General features: G+C 34.3%; 2 protein-coding genes across 2 annotated transcripts in view; one reads left to right on the forward strand and one right to left on the reverse strand.

Moving 5' to 3' along the window:
• Positions 1-274: 274 nt before the first annotated feature.
• Positions 275-3007, reverse strand: HELRODRAFT_167464 (hypothetical protein; the record flags this gene model as incomplete). Its single annotated transcript, XM_009012971.1, has 7 exons — positions 275-433; positions 826-945; positions 1176-1347; positions 1541-1773; positions 2054-2121; positions 2591-2699; positions 2927-3007. 7 exons carry the CDS (start codon positions 3005-3007, stop codon positions 275-277), a joined length of 942 nt encoding a protein of 313 aa, XP_009011219.1.
• A 631-nt stretch (positions 3008-3638) lies between these two features.
• HELRODRAFT_190245 (hypothetical protein) overlaps positions 3639-18952 on the forward strand; it is a gene marked incomplete at both ends in the record, with an annotated part of 16051 nt that continues 737 nt past the window's right edge. Inside the window, 25 exons of the mRNA XM_009012972.1 lie at positions 3639-3680; positions 4044-4088; positions 4286-4446; positions 5024-5125; positions 5383-5593; positions 6477-6564; positions 6862-7043; positions 7963-8066; positions 8469-8691; positions 8907-8995; positions 12115-12193; positions 12452-12667; positions 12774-12993; positions 13419-13595; positions 13794-13931; positions 14667-14861; positions 15140-15240; positions 15471-15712; positions 16099-16212; positions 16302-16407; positions 16547-16800; positions 17006-17141; positions 17242-17779; positions 18052-18227; positions 18371-18449. Of these exons, the coding sequence (XP_009011220.1) occupies positions 3639-3680; positions 4044-4088; positions 4286-4446; positions 5024-5125; positions 5383-5593; positions 6477-6564; positions 6862-7043; positions 7963-8066; positions 8469-8691; positions 8907-8995; positions 12115-12193; positions 12452-12667; positions 12774-12993; positions 13419-13595; positions 13794-13931; positions 14667-14861; positions 15140-15240; positions 15471-15712; positions 16099-16212; positions 16302-16407; positions 16547-16800; positions 17006-17141; positions 17242-17779; positions 18052-18227; positions 18371-18449 (4018 nt within the window). The remainder of the gene's footprint in view (positions 3681-4043; positions 4089-4285; positions 4447-5023; positions 5126-5382; positions 5594-6476; positions 6565-6861; positions 7044-7962; positions 8067-8468; positions 8692-8906; positions 8996-12114; positions 12194-12451; positions 12668-12773; positions 12994-13418; positions 13596-13793; positions 13932-14666; positions 14862-15139; positions 15241-15470; positions 15713-16098; positions 16213-16301; positions 16408-16546; positions 16801-17005; positions 17142-17241; positions 17780-18051; positions 18228-18370; positions 18450-18952) is intronic.

Below are 18952 nucleotides of genomic sequence, written 5' to 3' on the forward strand. Positions count from 1 at the left end.
AGTTTTTTCAATTTTTGTGATCATCCTCATCGTGCAATCATCGTCATCCTTATCATCATCATCATCATCCTTAACATCATCGTCGTGTAATCATCGTCATCATGAAAATCTCATCACCGCAGCATCGCCATCAACAACAACATTTATTTACTAGCATTTACTACAGAGTATAATATTTTTATATGATGTGTAACACTTTATTGAAGTTTATTACTAAAATTTATTGCTTTTACGTATATTCATTATTAAAACAGGTAATAAGTTGTTAAAATAATTAATTAAGCACAGGTACTTGAAACAGTATTGGGTTACGAATGGAGCCGACACCTGTATGGAGCTTGTTAAATTTCTCATACAATGGTAATGGCCGTGGTGATGACGATTCAGGTGGAAAAGATAATGATGAGGGATTTTGTAGTGATGATGATGGTTTCTGTAATGGTGATGATGATGAAATGAAATGAAGTAATTTGATCTCCAGTTGTCTTTTTTCATTTTCTAATCGGAGACATCTATCCGTTGTCTGGCTGATGTCTTTTTGAAGCTGCGTTGTTTAAATAAATATATAATAAATATAGATTCACACGCACTTGTATGTCTATTAAATAAATTTACTGTTACTATCATCTTCAGTTAATTAATTAATTAATTAATCGATTAATTAATTAATCAATTAATCTATTTTCATGAATTATACATTCGTTCGTTCATTCAACCAATCCTTCGCTACGTTGTCATTCATTTAATACACTCCTATTGTGTTGTTATTGTGTGCGTTGCTGTATGTTATTGTGTGTGTGCGTTGTGGCGTGTGTGTAAACAGACCATGTTATTTTCGTTTATGGCATCTTTGAGTTGGTTCTTGCTATTGCTGAGCGTGCTCTCTGACTCCGCCAACTGAATATCTTTCATTTTCAGCTCTCTTTCCAAATCCTTCTTCATCATCTGGTTTGTTTTTTAATTAGTTGACTAGATATATATATATATATATATATATATATATATATATATATATATATATATATATATATATATATATATATATATATATATATATGATGTTTTGGAATACAATTGATAGAATCTATCGAGTTCTTAGCATTTGTTAGTTCATGATAAATCTTTTTCATTTTTCTAAAAATAATTTGATGTTAAGTTACTAAGTTATGAAGAACCATTAAACTGGCAAAATCTTTTTTGAGGATCTCTAACAAATTCTGGCAGTTAGCTTTCTCAGACATAATTTTGAGATCTTTAGTCAGCTGTTCAACCTGGTTGGCCAACTGATGTTTCTCCATTTTCAACTTTAGCAACTTTTTATCCGACTTTTCGTTTTTTTCTATTAATCTAAATATTTATGGGGAAATATTAGACAAAAACACATTTCCTCCCAGTGAAACGTTACAATAAGATTGGTGAGTCTTTGAAATTTGAATGGCGTGAAAATTATAAGAAAATAACTTGCCAGATGTAAAGCAACAAATTCAAAAAAAATTTATTCCAAGTTCCTCCGAAAACCTGTTAACAAAAAATTACAAACTTGTTGCAAGAGAGTTGGAGTTGAAGTCTTTGGTCAATGGCGTCTCTGATCTTTATATCATTCATTGTTTCACTTTTCATCGAACTGTTAAGTTTGGCATTAAGTGTCTCATTGCTTGAGGCTAACCTGTCACGTTCTGAAGTAAGTTTCGTGTTTTCTTCTTTCATGTTCTCCAAAGCTCCCATCACCCGATCTAAATTCTCCTCTTTCAGTTTCAACTTTTGGCTTAAGAACTGTATTGATTAAAATCAAATTTTTGCAAAGAGTTTGCGTAAGCATATTGTTTTAACAACACAGCCAGTCATTCAATTAAATTTATTGAATTAACCAAACTATAAAGAAACAATAAGCCAAACCGAACTATAGCAATTATTACACTAACTGGCCAAGTTATTTACATATGTATTTCATTTTAATGTAAATTTTTCATGTTTGTTATTAATTTTCCACTCACTATCTCATCTACATTCATTCATTCAAGAATTGTCATCCTTGACCTCCTCCCATAAAAACCTGAATTTGTTGGAGGTGCTGCTTCTTCTCTTCTTCATATTTTCGGAGGATCACCTCGTACACGTCGTCTGCTCGTTCATTTTTTTTCAAATTTTTTTAAATTTATTCAAACTAATTAAAGTTTTAAAAACAATCAAATGATATTTTCTAATTTTTTCAGATATTAAAGGCATTTTTTGAGTCCTTCAGATGTTTAGGGTATATCAATTTTTTAAACAATTCAAATGACTATATATATATAATTAGATTTTGTGAGTTTATTCAGGCAATAAGAACATTCATTTTCGTAGTTTGGGGATGTAGCTTTAGTTTTAATTTTAGTTTTACAACAATCGAAGGTATTTGTAAATTTCAAAAAAAGTTGCAATCCAACTCCGACTTTCAAAATATGTTCGAAATACGTATAAGCACGTCCTCACATGTTTTTGATGTTAACTTATCTCAAATATGAAGTAACCGATGATGATAATGTTGATGATAATGAAGATTTGACGATTATTATAAGCAATAAGTCGATAAAAAATTTTTTGTGAAAACCTTTTAAATTGCTGTTGTTGTATTGTTGCTGAGGGTTGCTGTTCTGATGAAATGTTCTTGTGAAGTCTTCTTGTTGGCGTTGTTGGTGGTGAAAAGACTGTTTCACAAGCTAAACCATAAATTTAAAATCTCAATTCATTCGTCTATTTTATTTTTTATTTTAACGATCTACTTTTTCAACTTTAAAAGTTTCTGGAAGTTAAAACTTCATCCAACATGTTGACGTGGATTTATAAAATAAGATTGGCAACATGAATAATAATAAGAAAAAAAGATGATTAATTGATTGTATTATATTAGATAATAATAAATGATTAAATACATAACCCAACGTACGTTGTTTGCGTTTGCGGAGCCGGAGAGCGGTGTCCCATTTTCTCTTAGTGCCTTGCAATTTGAAAAATTAATTTTATCCATACCATATATAATACAGACACATATTATAAACAAAAATTAAAAACGCAGACATGTTAATTTTTTAAATTCAAATTATTAGTTTTTTCACGTATTTCTCACCTTTTGCAACTCTGTTGAAATATTCATCATGTTTCAGTTTCATTCATAGACTTTTGTCAATTTAATTTAATAAATAAACGACATTTTTGTGTTGTAACAACTTTTCATATTCTAACTTTTGGAAACTATATTTTACCTATAATTTGGATTAATAAATAAGACGTGCTACAAATGGTTTCTATGGCAACTGATTACAGGTGTTCTATCAATAATTTTAATAATAATAATTTTATCAATTGATTAACACGTTTAAATCAAACGAAATTGTTATTTCATTACCAACTGGTTTGAACTGTTTTTCAAAACTATCACAAATAAACAATGGCAAGATTTTCAATGCTACTTTAATTATATGGCAACCGAATGCTTTATACATGGCTACATTCATTCATGTTTAACATAACTAGCTAGCTCATCTCTACTTCAAATTCAAACATTGTTTTTATTTGAAAAGTGAATTTCTGAGAAAGACACGAAAGAAACGTGATAAAATCGGTCACAAAAATAGTTTATTTCTCGTTCTACTGCCTACATGGAACCCTCAGCTGACGACAACCGTTTCTTAAATTATCAAGTTTGTAACTTACGACTAACACAAATATATCAAGCTTAATTATTAAATCGCATCTTTATTTTTTATCTCTCACTTCATAGTTCTTCTTAATTTATCTTTTAAACTTCATTAAATATTAAAATAAAATAAGATTAATTAAAAAAAAATGCGTGCTAAATCTAAAAGATATGCGCATACATATTGCATGCACGTATGTATAATTGTATAGTATACCTATGAACATTGTTCATTTTTTATTACAATTTAAATTAAAAGAATTTATAATATAAGAATTGATTGAACTCTAACAAACTAACTAGACATCACAGACTATTATTATTATATATAATATACTGTCTCTATATGCTGTACTATACTACACAGGCATCTGGCAAACTTGTGAAAGTTATTCTTTCAAAAGGTGCTCAAGTAAGTTATTTGTTGGCTGAAGAAGAAGATGATGATGATGAAAAACTGATGTATAAAATAACTATGTTGGCTTTGATAAACATGAATACTATAAAATTATGAATGTCATCCTAACACAACACAATAAGATCAAAAGTGATATATTGATGGGAATAACAATGAAGATGATTGGTATATTTTGTGATTGTTGCAAATAGTCAGCTGGAACTGAACTGAAAACACTGTGGGAGGCTTGCACAAACGACAGTGAAGTTATCAGTCAGACAGCTTGCAATGCCATACTTCGATTAGTGAAATTAGGCGGATTGGGTGTGGATGAAGTCGAAGAAAAAATGGTAGTCATGTACGCTGTTACCAAGTCAGTGTTGATTCTGGTAACATTTCTTCACTATCATATCATTTTTTGTTGTGGTCATGGAATATTTGTCATCTAGCACATCATCATTGACACCGCGTCATTGTCGTCATCATCAACACCACATCATCGTCATTATCATCAACACCACATCATCGTCGTCATCATCATCATTATGACCTCCAGACAACCATACATCCTCATTGAGATGTCTTTCCAATTGTGTTTTGAAATGCAAAATGGTCCACCTGATGTCTCTATGATGAGGTTATATGATTGATGGATTGATGAATGAATAGATAGATGAATGGATAGACAGATGAATGGATTGACTGATGAAGAGATGAATGGATTGAATGATGGATGGATGAGTGAATGGGTAAAAATGTAGGCAGATTAGTTAATTTTTGATTGACAGACAGATGACATTATGAGATTTTTAATTAAACAAAATTAACATAGAATGGATAGAAGGTAGATATTTAAATGTTTTGTAGGCCCAGCATAGCTACGAAACAAATCTATACATTATTTTTTAGTATAACAAATTAAATTACCAAAGCACTAAAAATCGTTTCAGGATTAGTAAATTATGGACGGACATGTTGTCTGTGAGATTAGCTTCATGTCATCAATTCAACTGCATTCTTAAGGAACTTTTCATTATGCACGCGGATCAAAGGTACAATTGTTTTTTTCGTTAGTTTATTAGTTGCTTCATTCCACTTTTGAGTGTTTAAGATTAGTTTAATTTGGTTTTTTATTCAGATGAAAATAAAATTTTAAAATACAGGAACTGTATTGTGTTTTATTTTTATGTTCGGAATTTTTAAAATAGTTTCAATTGTCATCAACCTCATCATCTCATCATAACTCTTGTCACCTTCACTATCACCCACGTCATCATCATCATCTTTATCATCGTCACCATGGTAACAGCAGGTTCATCATCCAACACATGTCTCTTTTCTTCCGTTTCCTCTTCACCCACCAATCAAGTAACTCGAGTAACAAGACTGACGACGACGACGACGTTGATGACGATGTTGCTGATGACGTTGGAGCACTTCGGAGGTGCATCTTTCGAAATTTGTTGTCAGCCAGTGATAGGAATGAAGAATATCTCCTTCAACTGATGAGTTTCTTAAATGTTTGTGCTGCTGCTGTGTTGTTGATGTTGTTGACGCTGTTGGTTAAGCGTCTGCTTCTCGGATCGTTTTCTCGTTATCAGTCGAGGTTTTATAACAATACGAAAAGTTTTTCAAAAACCCTTGTATCGAAATTAAAAATACGAGTCTCAAATCGATGTTATTGCACAAAAAACTTTCTTAAAAAAGTGAAATGTTATAAATGAATAGTCACTTTCGTTGAATGTTTCGAATTGAATGACTTTGGTTTCTGTTTATTTCAGTCCAGTACATTTGGTAAACTAAAGTTAGCGGAAAAACAAATTAGCTCAGACGGTAAATGTGCCAGGCGTCGTCGTTGTCAATGCGTGATGTCCTGGTTCAAACACTATCCCTCAAAACCTAAAGGTCATCACCTCACGAACATGATGTCGTGTAAGTAGCCTTCCAGCATCTGCTCATAACGTACTTAAGAAGGGGAATAATAACATCAAAATTGCGTTAATGATTTTATATAATTTTTCAATTTAAATAAGAACATTTACGGTTTTTATTTTGATGCTTTCGTTTCGAGCTTGTCTTTACTTCATTGCAAGCGTCCATTACTTAAAAAGTATAATTCAATTATAAACGGGTTTCAGTTTTAAAAATTGAAATGAATATCTCGATATCGTATCGTTATTATGCTTTGACGACGTTTCATATTGTCTCATTTCATTTGAAAACAGGATTGTTATATCGTATCGAATCGTATGGTTTCAAAATAATAACGAGGCAGGTCTTGGCGTTAATGTCGTTCGTTCGTTGCTGATATTGATGTTTGTGTTGTCTGCATCGCCACCGCGTCGTCATCATCCGCTTATCACTTACCATACCATATACCATACGTCATACCACGTCTTTCAGATATCAAAGAGGAGCACTGAAAATGAATTGATGGACTATTACGACATGCTCTTGTCATCTCTCCAACGTTATCATCTTATAGAGGAAGGTGGTTTTATATTGATCGTGATAATATAATGATGACGTTGATGATGATGATGATGATGGTGGTGGTGTAGATTATGTGACGTCATTAATTCCAGATGTTGCAATTCTGTTTTAATTTGTTCATTCATCCCTACAATGACGACGACGGTGATGATGATGATGTCTGATTATAATATTTTAAAGGTGCTAACGGAAATGATGATGATGATAATGAGAGTCCTAGTAATAAAAATAATAATAATGATGATGGGGATGATGATATGATGATGATATGATACATTGAATAACGAAAATGCAGAAGATAAGGATATAACAATGATGATGAAGATTTTCGATAGCTTATTATCACTTCACCACTGGTGTTCTACTCACCTGATGGTTACGACGAAGAAGAAATTGACGAAGAAGATGGCCCTGATGAAGCGAATGATGACGATGGCCACTAATTTTATCTGGCAGATCGGATTGAAACGACCTTCAGTAAGTACAGATGTGACTATCTTTTCTTCTTTTTCACCAATCATCTGTCTGTCATTTCATTCATCCATCTGTCTGTTCTTTTATCCTTCCATTAATCAACCGTTTCATCTGTTTATCCATCAGTACGTCAATCAATCCATCTTCTCATACATCCATCCATCAATCAATCCATTCATCAATCAATCCATCTTCTCATACATCCATCCATCCATCAATCCATCCATCCATTAATTCATCCATTCAGTTCTTGCTCTCGAGCAACATCTTCCACCTCTGCACCGTCAATATTTTCCATCTGGCGGACCTCTCAGCCACCATGGAAATTTGTGAGGAATTATTTTTTTCATTGTCATCATCGTCGTCGTCGTCATCACTTTTCTTTATCGTTTCTGCGATTGTTGTCATCACTATCGTTAAAATTGTTGTTATCATTTTCTTTCGTTAACAATAAGTATCATCGTTAAGTATCATCGTTAAGTATCATCGTTAAGTATCATCGTTAAGTATCATCGTTAAGTATCATCGTTAAGTATCACTATTAAAATGTATCATTAAGTATCATTATTAACATCATTAAAGTAATTGTTGTCATCATCATCAACAACATCATCAACATCTCCATTAACATCATCTTCACCAACATAATCTTCACCAACATCATCCTCATCATTTCATCATCACTAACATCAACATCATCATTTTATCGTCTCAACGTCATCATTCCATCAACGACGTCATCATCATCATCATTTTGTTTTCAGTGTTCATCTCTGTCACGACCCTCTATAAAACATTCGAACATGAAGATCCCGACGCATCGGCAGCTAATAAAACGTCAAAACAATCACCAGCACGAACATCATCATCATCGCCGTCGTCACAATCGCCACTACCGCCGCCACCATCGTCACTCAATCAGTCCATCACCTCCATGCTCTTCCTCCCACTCCTCCAAAGAGTTTCGTGCGATGATGAGAGAGCAGCTGGCTTGGTCACTTTACTAGAGTATCACATCATGATGAAGTTGAAATGGACGGATGATGATGATGATGATGGTGGTGGTGGTGGTGGTGGTGGTGGTGGTGGTGGTGGTGGTGGTGGTGGTGGTGGTGGTGGTGGTGGTGGTGGTGGTGGTGGTGGTGGTGGTGGTGGTGGTGTTGATAATGTGGTGAGAGAAAGTGAGAAAGTGAGTGAAGGTAGTGTGGGTAGTGGTTGTTGTTGTGGAGTTGTTTCTGGATCTCAGGAAGTGAACTTGGCACAATATTCTGTTCTTTCTCGTTATTTATCAAATAATGACATCACCAACAACAAAAACATCAACAACAATAAAAACATCAACAACGACGATAGTGTTTTTCAATTTATAAGAAGTCTCATTAAATTACTTAACCAAAAATCAACAAAAATAACTCTACCGTTGCCCAGAGCCGCAACAGCAAAAACGACAGCAACTACTACTAAAACAATTTCCACTATCGCTACTACTACTACCGCGACTGCTACTGCTACAACTACTACTACTACCTTGCTGTTGTCTGATTATTTATTATCTTTTATCGCCGGGTTATTTTTGTTGTCAACATCTGAAGATGTCGTCATGAGTTGTTTGAAGTTGTTTTATGGCTGTTGCTCTAGAAATAAGATGAAAGTGAGTTGTTGTTGTTGGTGGTGACGTTGTTATTGGTGTTTATGTTGTTTTTGTTGTTGTTAGTGGTGATATCTTGTTTCTGTTGATGCATTTGTTGCAATTTGTGTTGATGTCTTGTTGTTGTGTTATGTTACTAGTGTTGTTGTTGCTAGTGTTGTTGTTGCTACTGCTAGCATTGGTGACGATATTGTTATTTGTTTTTATCATTCAAACAGTCCATCGCGATAGTGCCTTTGTTGACGTTCAAACTGAAGAACACATTCGATCCAATCCTCTACAATGACATCTTCCATTATCTGCCCATGTGTGCCAAACATCGGGTTGGTCGGTCGGTCGGTCGGTCGGTTGGCTCGTCGGTTGGTTAATTGGTCGGTCGGTTGTTTGGTTGGTTGGCTTATTGGTTGGTTGAATGGTTGGTTGATTGACTGATTGAATGATTGAAGGAGTTTTATTTCATTTATTTCAACCTTACTATCATTCGATAAGCGCCTAATTGATAAATCGTTTAATCATCAATTAACCAATCAACTACCGCTAAATCAACCGCCAGCCAATCGCCGCCCACCAGTTAACCAACCAATCAAAAATCGACCAACCAACTGACCAACCAATCGCCAACCACCAGTTATCCATCCAACCAATCAAAAATCGACCAACCAACTCACCGACCAGCAAACAGTGCCTTTGATCCTGAACATCCTCAACCCCTCCGAGCCTGAGGGCAAAAAGTTGGCAACTTCAACAATGTTGCAGGTGTTGTGCTCCTTGTGGAAGCAACACGATCAATGCTTTCCAACATTTTTTAGTTTGTTGAGTGAAGAATTTAAAATCGTTTTCAAATCTTCATCATCAACATCAGCAACAACGTCATCATCATCAACACCGCTCTGGGTGATGTCATATTGCTTGAGAGAGATATGCAGGCATAAGTGAGAGAGGGATGGTGTTAATGGTGTTGCCGATGTTTCTTATAATGATGTGGTTTGTTATACAATCGCTAGCCAATTAAACAGCGTTTAATAAACTTTTCAATCAATCAATCAACTAATCAATCAGTCAATTAATTAATCAACTAATCAATCAATCAGTCAACTAATCAATTAACTAATCAATCAATCAACTAATCAATCAATCACTCATTCCATCATTTATTTATCCGACCAATTGACTACAGTTCTGGCAAACATGGAAAAGAAGCTATTCAAATGATATTCAAAGTTTTAAGTCTCAAACAACAACAACAATCATCATCATCATCGTCGTCATCATCATCGCAATCATCATCATCGTCACCATCTCGGGATGTCTCAAGACTTTTAGTTTTGGATGGGTTGATGAGTCTGTGCAAGTCACACGTTGGTGATGATGATAATTATAAGACCGATTGGTGATTGGTTGTGATGATGATGTTGGTGAAAGGTGATTGGTTATGAAATGACGATGGTGATGGTGATGATGAAGACGATTGTAATGATGAGGATTATTGTTATTATTATTATTATTGTTATTTCAGACAATGGAACTCAAATCATATTGGACGTATTATAAATCTGAGAGCAAATTAACCGACAAGTTTGTTAATCATAATTAGCATCACCATTCTCTTATCATTATTTTCATTATTTATTTACTCTTGTATTTTCATGATAATTATAAATAATAATAACAAATAATAATAATAATGATCTTTGATTATATGTTAATATAACAAATATATTAACGCCAAACATTCGGTAGAATTTATAGAATATTGTTAAAATATATGTATGTATATATAATATATATATGCGACGTTTGTTGTGCTGACTTATATATATATATATATATATATACCATTTATATATACCATATATACTATATATATATATATATATATATATATATATAATACCATTCAACTGAAACGGCTCTATTAAAGGTTCTGTCTGATGTCTATGGGGCTATCGATCAACAGAAGACGTCTATGATGGTATTTCTCGATATGTCATCCGCATTCGATTGTGTAAATCACAAAATACTTTTAGGGAGATTGTGTGTTACTTTTGGATTTTCTGGTGCTGTGTTAAGGTGGTTTGAATCGTATTTGGTTGGTAGAACTCAGCAAGTATCATTTGGTGGTAAAGTGTCCGAGGTCAATATAGTTTTGTCTGATGTGCCCCAAGGTTCGGTTCTGGGTCCTGTCATGTTTCTTCTGTATACATCTGAGGTATTCAAAGTGGTCGAATCATTTGGTTTCTCATATCATACATTTGCGGATGACATACAAATCATTGTTACCAGTAAGCCTGGTACTTTCCGGGCCGAATTGGACAGATTGGTTGAATGTTTGTCAAAGGTTGATTTGTGGATGCAAAACAATGCTCTTAAACTGAATCAGAGTAAAACGAAATTTTTGCCGGTAGGTACGTGGCAACAGCTTTTGAAGCTAGAAACTGATTCAATCATTATCAAAAACAGTGTCATCCCGTTTTGCCAAAAAGCTACTAGTCTGGGATTTATTCTAGATTCCAATTTGTCAATGAAAGATCACATTAGAATGCTTTCCGTTGAATGCATGTACCAAATAAGAAAGCTCAATCAAATACGTAGATCTCTTGACACTACTACGTTGCAGACTCTGATTCATGCCTTCGTGCACTCACGAATTGATTATTGTAATAGCCTGTTTTACGAATTACCTGATAAACATTTAGTTGTATTACAGTCATTGCAGAATCGTGCTGCAAAGGTTGTTGTCGGCGGTTTAAAATATGATCACGTATCACCAATACTGAAACAACTGCACTGGCTAACCGTAAAAAAAAATAATCTTCAAAATATCAACTCTAGTCTACAAGTCAATAAATCGTCTTGCACCACCTTATTTGTCGGAAATGTTTGCAAAGAAGTTGGCACCTCCTTCTGAGGTCTCATGATCTGAACTTGCTGCTAGTCCCAGTTTCGTGTCTTCATATGGGGTCTCGTAACATCGCCGTCTTGGGACCGTCTGTTTGGAACAATTTGCCAGCCTTTCTAAGAGATCCGGAGTCGAACCTGCCTGATTTTAAAAGAAAACAAACTTATTTTCGTTGTAATTCATTGAACTGACTTCTTTTAGTTATAACTGAGTGATTTATTTTGTTTATTGTGCGATGTTAGATTAAGGAAATAATGAAGACTGTGTTTTTTTTTTTCTTAAAATTTTTTCGTTGAAATGCACTGATAACTCTTTATTTATGTTGATTATGCCATGATATATTTTTTTTTGATAGCGCTTTTGATATCCTTTGAATTAGCGCTTTATTAAATTTTTCATTATATATATATATATATATATATATATATATATATATATATATATATATATATATATATGTATATGTATATTTATTTATTTATATATACATACACACACATACATATTTTTTCTCCATTATTTTGTAGAAGCATATTGCATACGCAAGCAGATGAGTTGATCACCATCGTCAAAACATTCACCTTGGTTGCAAATCGTAATGATGAGGTGTGTGCTTGTGTCTGTGTGTTTGTGTATGTTTATATGTATATGTATGTGCTTGTTCTATGTATGTATATATCGGTGTGATACATACATAAGCATACACTGTTTGTTTACGTATAAATATATGTCTGCCTTGTTTTATTTATGTGTATATAAGCAATTTAAAATAGACTACGAAGATGATGTTGATTACGATTATGCTAGTGAGGGGTAATGAATGATGGCGACTACGATAACCGAAACCATTGATACAAAATTCAGAAATTCTGCCAAGAAGTTATTTCATTTCTTTGGAGAGTTGTTGAGTTGTTTGCAAACAACAGCAGCAACGTCACCAATAGTAGTGGCAATATAAACAACAACAACAGCAGTTGCATAAACAACAACAAAGATCAATTCAAAATATTGAACCAATGTTTTCTATCCTTATCCAACTTCAACACCAATCTTTTTACCATCTTTCAAATCCCCAAAATTGTGAGAAAATTTAATTTTTTTTGTGATCATGAATTTTTTTGTTATCACTTCTTTCCATCGTAATCGTCATCATCATCGTCATCATTGCAATCATTATCTTCACAAGTTCCTTCACGACGATTACGTGAGTAAATTGGCGGAAGTGGGAGAGCGCAACGATAAGGAAAAGGAACCAATCAGAAAGAGGAATTACGACTACGATGATGATGCTGATGATAACGACGATGATAACGATGATACTGATGGTGGTAATGATGCAAACAAAATACATGCGTACGCGTACGTGCAAATGATGATGTTGATTTGCAGTGAAGAAGTTATGAATGGTTAGTCACTGCATCACCTCACGTACTGTATAACATCACCATTCTGATCTTTAATATTCGTCGCACATTTTATTATCGTTGTCCTCTCATATTATAATAATAATAATAATTATTATTATTATTATTATCATCGTCGTCATCTATCACAAGTTTTTTCATAATATCATCGTCAGTTGGTTTATTAATTTTCAATACAATTTCCCTTCCGTAATCACTGTTTCTATCAACATTCTATCTTTTTATCGCTTTTCTCGCTGTTACTTCTTAAATTTTATATATACAGTTTTTTCTACTCATCAAGTCATCTTCGTCGTCGTCATCATAGAATTTGTAATAACCACAGCACCATCGCACCACCATCATTATCACGTTTCACCATCTTTGTCTTATCACCGTCACCACAGTCACCTGACACACCCACCCAGGTCTCAAGGCCCTGATTCGAAAGGTGGTCGTTGACAGTTTGGTGAACTTACCCCGCGGTATTTTCCACAAGTACAAGGAGAAGGTCAAAGTTCAAATGAGTGGGTGTTGTGGTTCTGCTGCTGGTGCTGGTGGTGGATTTAATTACGAAGATGAGATATCCATCAAGCAGAAGTTGTGTTAGTGTTTCTAGCATCTGGCTGCCTTTCATGACTTATCAAATTGTAATTTGTTGGACAGCATCACTATGTCTTACTACTGCATTTCAATTCATTACAAACCTTCGTCAACTTTTCCCCTTCAAAATGTTTTTCTCTCACTAATATCATTACACATCATCATCACCATCATCACATTATCGTCACCAACATCAACAGTACCTAGAGATTGTCGCATGCTACCAAGCAACAATATCATCAGATGTTTGATTGACTTCATCATAAACTTCAATAAAGATGATGATGATGAGGATGATGATGGGGGTGTCCATGCTGATGATGGCATCTCCGATGGAGGTCAGATGAAATGATGATGATGATGGCTGTAATGATGATGATGTCTCTGGTGAGAGTGATGATGCTGGCAGTGGCGATGTGGCGGTTCCAAATCCTGGAATCCAGTAAGATTCGGGGATCCAATAAGAACGCTAGAGATTCGGTTAAAACCGGATCCATGATTACTATCAAATAAAGTTAAATTAATAGTTCTATTAAATAGATTTATTAAATATCTTCAATTTTAAGCTGAAACGTAAAATTCTATAAACCTTTTTGAATCACGTGTTGAAATTTCCAACAAGTTTTGTAGCTATAGCCGAATCGAAGATTTTTATTTTCTAATAACGCGATAAGTGCCAAACTGCTGGTTGTTTCTGGGGATTTAAGTTAGGATGGAACCTTGGATCCATCATTTGAATTTTTTTCCGGATGCCACGAACTAGATTTTTTTAATCCGTCCCATTCCTGTCTGGTAGTGATAATGATGGGAATATTAAAAATAATTGCTTTAGCGATAATTGACGATGATTTTATTAGGAAGTGTATACTAACTGAGCCACTTAAAAAGCACAAAAACGCAAAATACAGCACAACATTCCCCTAAATTGCAAAACTATGATGATACCTCCACCTCATGATGACGTCACTACCTACGTCAGCGTTGAGGATAGTCACGGAGGTCACCATGACGTAATCACTCATTGACAAATTTTCCAGTTAAAAGATCTTTGAACTCTCACAAAATTTGTTTAGGTTCAGCCCAGGTTGATGAACAGAAATGTGAAAAACCGTTTCACAGTGGTGAACCAATGAAGATGAAGGAGAAGAGGAAGAAGATGATGATGATGGAGATGACGTTGCATGGATTATCAGACGATGGTCATCATCATCTCATGCCACCTATCGACTGGATGGTTCTGTTGGAGAAATCTCTTCAACAAAGTTTCTGTTGGTGATGATAATGATGATAGGATGTTGGAGTGCTGGTAATGATAATGATGGATTGTTGGTCGTGATGGTGATGATGATATTAGAGTGTTTGTCATGATGATGATGGTGATGACGACGACGATATTGGATGCGAGGATGAAAAATGATGTCGACCAATCGACCAATAATTCTAATTTTAGATAATTTATTATTTGGTTTATTGGTTAATTAGTTTTAATTTTATTTATTTGTGATGTTGAGTTGATAGTTTCAAAAATTTGATTGACAAAATACAGGCCCCGCCCTGTTTGGTTGCGCCTTGAAAGTTCTGTTGCAGCAGTGTTCAACGTACCATGTCTTGTCGCATCAGTATTGGCTCGGTGTTCTTAATCTTCAGGTCAGTTGTTTGTTTGTTTTTTGGTTGGTTGACTGATTGATTGGTTAATTGGTTGGTTGGCTGGCAAATCATTCGATTTGATTGGTTGGATGGTTGACAGACAAACTAGTTTATTTGATCGGTTGGTTAATTAAGTAGTTAGCTGTTTTTATTGCTTGGCTGATTACTAGAATACTAATTTTTTTTCTATTGACAATCCGTTACCAGTTCATTTTAATCTTTTTTACCAGCCCACTTTCCACCGAGCCTTCCTACGTCACCTCCACCTCATGATGACGTCACTGCCTACGTCAGAGTTGAGAAAGGTCGTGGAAGTCACCTTAACGGAAGTCGGGTCTTGTGGTGACCTTCACATTGACCACGGGAAAAAGAAAAAGAAGAAGAAAGAAATAATCGATGATAATGATGATGACGATGATAATGACTATGGTGATGATGGCGACAAAATATTTGATGATATCTTAAGAGGCTGGTCTATTTCTTGCTTCTTTATTCTTAATTTCTCTTATTCGTTTCTAAAAAAAATGAAATGAAATGAAAATGATTTGTGTGCTGGTGGCGTTAGTGAGGATGATAACAATATTAATAATAATTATAATAATAATTAATTAATAAATAAACTATAATAACAATAAATAATTACGATGTTGGTAATGAATGTCTGATGGCTTAGATAAAATAATAATAATAATAATGATAATGATAACAGTAAAGACTATAATTATAATAAATTAACATGATTAAAACGAAAGCTGTCACGTTGATATGATATGGCGGTTGATTAACATAATAATTTCACCGACAGAATTTGAAATGTTCTTATCTTTCGAACGCGCAACTCAACAACAACACCAACAGCTGCAAGAACTTTATGAACAACAACAACTACAGTCTTTACAGCTGCAAAAAAACAAGCAACTGCAACAACGGAAACAATCTTTTCAACATACAAAACACAAAACACAGCAAAAGGTCCCACATAAAAGTCATCAACAACAACATCAACAACATCAACAGCAACATCATCAACAACAACATCAACAGCAACAAAAACAACATAGGCAGCAACACCAACAACACAAATTCGATAAAGATCAATTGTCGTTGTTGAAGATGAACAAGGCGTACGCTTGTGAAGTCTTGAAAAAAATTTTTCCAGTTTTGCCGGTTTGTTTGTTGTTGTCACGTGATTTTTGTCACGTCATTGTTTTAATAATAATATTAATAATAATAATATTAATAATAATAATATCATTATTATTATAAATTTTTATTATTGCTCTCATGTTTTGCTCACTTCCACCAGCTGCAACTCCTTTCATCTGTCAGCAAGTGCCTTCAGCATCTTCCCAGGCCTATCATTGATGACGTCATCCGCATAGACAGCAGCAGCAGCAGTAGTAGTAGTAGTAGTAGTATTAGTGGTGGTAGAAGCAGTAGTAGTTACGGCAGTGAAGTAACGACTACTCTCCTGAGGTGCACAATGGTTAGATGTTACTTGATAAAAAATGGATTCTTCCACTTAGCAGACGTCAACAATGTAATTGAAGAGGTGTCCAAGTTGGTGGACTCTAGTGCCGTTACTTTGTTAGCGCTTTTTATTGGTTTGATTGTTGTTAGTGCATTTAGGACTTTAGGTGCTTGTAGTGTTGTTGGTTTTGTAGTAGTTGTGTGTGTTGTTTTTGTTGCTGATGTTGTTTGTGTTGTTGTTATTGATCAACGCAACGATTCAGCTGTTGTTACTTTTGTTAAAATTGTCCCACAGGCAAGATGACGTCATGTTGAAGCATCTGGCCTGTTTGATTGACATGTTCTCCCACACTTCTTATTCTCTGAGCAGCCAGTCAAAAATTCACTGGCTCAATGAATACGTGGCGTATTTGAGGCACTTTATTAAGAAGGTTGTGCCCTTTATATTTAAATATCACAAGAAGACAATTTTTTAATATTTCTGCCTACATTTATATTTTAAAATCGAATTTTAAAATTTTGTAATGCCAGATTGAATCTACTGATTCTAACATCAATGATCTTGTGGCACTTACTGCTGCTACTCCAACTACAACAACTACTACCACTAACTCATCCAACGCCGCTACCGCTACTACCTTATCTGTTACTGATTCTAATTCTAATGATCATACATTCTATGCATCTGATACGATTCAAACAATTACTACTACGACCCCTGCTACTACTTCCAATATTTCTGCTTCTGTTGCTACAACAGAAGCTACAGCAGCATCTTCAACAGTTTCTACGAGTACTACAGCCACAATTACAGCTACCCTTCCTTACCTACTCAACATCTTGCTGAGTTGCATCATCGTCTGGTCATCATATGATGATCGACTGCTGGTAGCTGCTGTGGCTCACACTCTGTCATCATCTTTCATCACAGATGATGAGGATGACGAAGACGATGATGAGGATGATGATGAGGATGATGATGAGAAGGAAGAGAATAAAACTGTGAGAAACATTGAGAAGAAAACAAAAATGAATGTTAATAGAGAAGATTTGAAAGATGTTGATAATGGTATACAATGATTATTATAACTATGATGATGATGGTTAAGTGGCGATTACGTGATGATTGAACACTCATTATATAATGATTTAGATGATTATGAGAGGATTATGTGGTGGTCATATGATGATTGTGTAATGAATGATGACATTGACGACGACGATGATAATTGTTTATAATGATGAGAATGTTTGACGATGACAACTGTGATGATACTACTACTACTACTACTAATAATAATAATAATAATTTAATAATTACACTTGATCCTCTTGATCCAGCTGACCAACACAGCAAACAGCGTAAAGAAAGAATGAATGTCCAGTTAAAAATAGTGAATGCCAAGCCAGATAAAGTTACTGTTGGAGGTTCGCTCTACCATCTCATTTACTCTACGGTGCCTCAGGGGTTCCTTTGTTTGGCCAACACCAAGGAATGGAAAAATGTGACTGATAAGGTTTTGGTGATGATGGTGATTGTGATAAAAATTATGATAATGAGAAATGATAAACTGTCTGATTGCTGAAAACCTAAACCTTATACAAATCGTCATATTTCTATGATTGATCTAATTAGTATACATAAATTTTAACCAACCAGATCATTAGTTTGTTCAAAGACGTTATCTTATTGGATGGGATTCGTGATAGACACGCCCAGCTAGTCAATACCCTTCAAAGTAAGTCGTGAATGTCCAATAACAATCGTATATAAATTTTTGGCTCATGTCTATCATTTTATCGCGGCTATTAGAATTAGTGGTTATTTGTTTATATTGCATCATAATCATAATTTTTATCATCATCATCATTATTAATATAATTAATATAATATATTATTGCTATCATCATTTTTAACTCAAGGTTGTCTCCATACTACCAGATGATGTCACGAAAATGATGATGATGAAGATGATGAAAATGAAGATGATGATGTCGAAGATGAAGAAGAGGGTAGAGATGAGGATGATGATGTAGTTTAATCCCATCTTCATGTCTATGGTTTTATGCGACGATTGTGAACATTTAGAAAAGCTTACATATACCATCATTCATTGGAAGTTGTATCAATGTACATTTTACATGCATGCAAAACGTTTAATTAACAATAATATTATTATTAATAATAACGACAATGATAATAATAGTAATAATAATAATAATAAATTTTTTTGTTCTGTTT

The sequence above is a fragment of the Helobdella robusta genome (genome assembly GCF_000326865.2).
Source record: "Helobdella robusta unplaced genomic scaffold HELROscaffold_11, whole genome shotgun sequence".
Taxonomy (NCBI): domain Eukaryota; kingdom Metazoa; phylum Annelida; class Clitellata; order Rhynchobdellida; family Glossiphoniidae; genus Helobdella; species Helobdella robusta.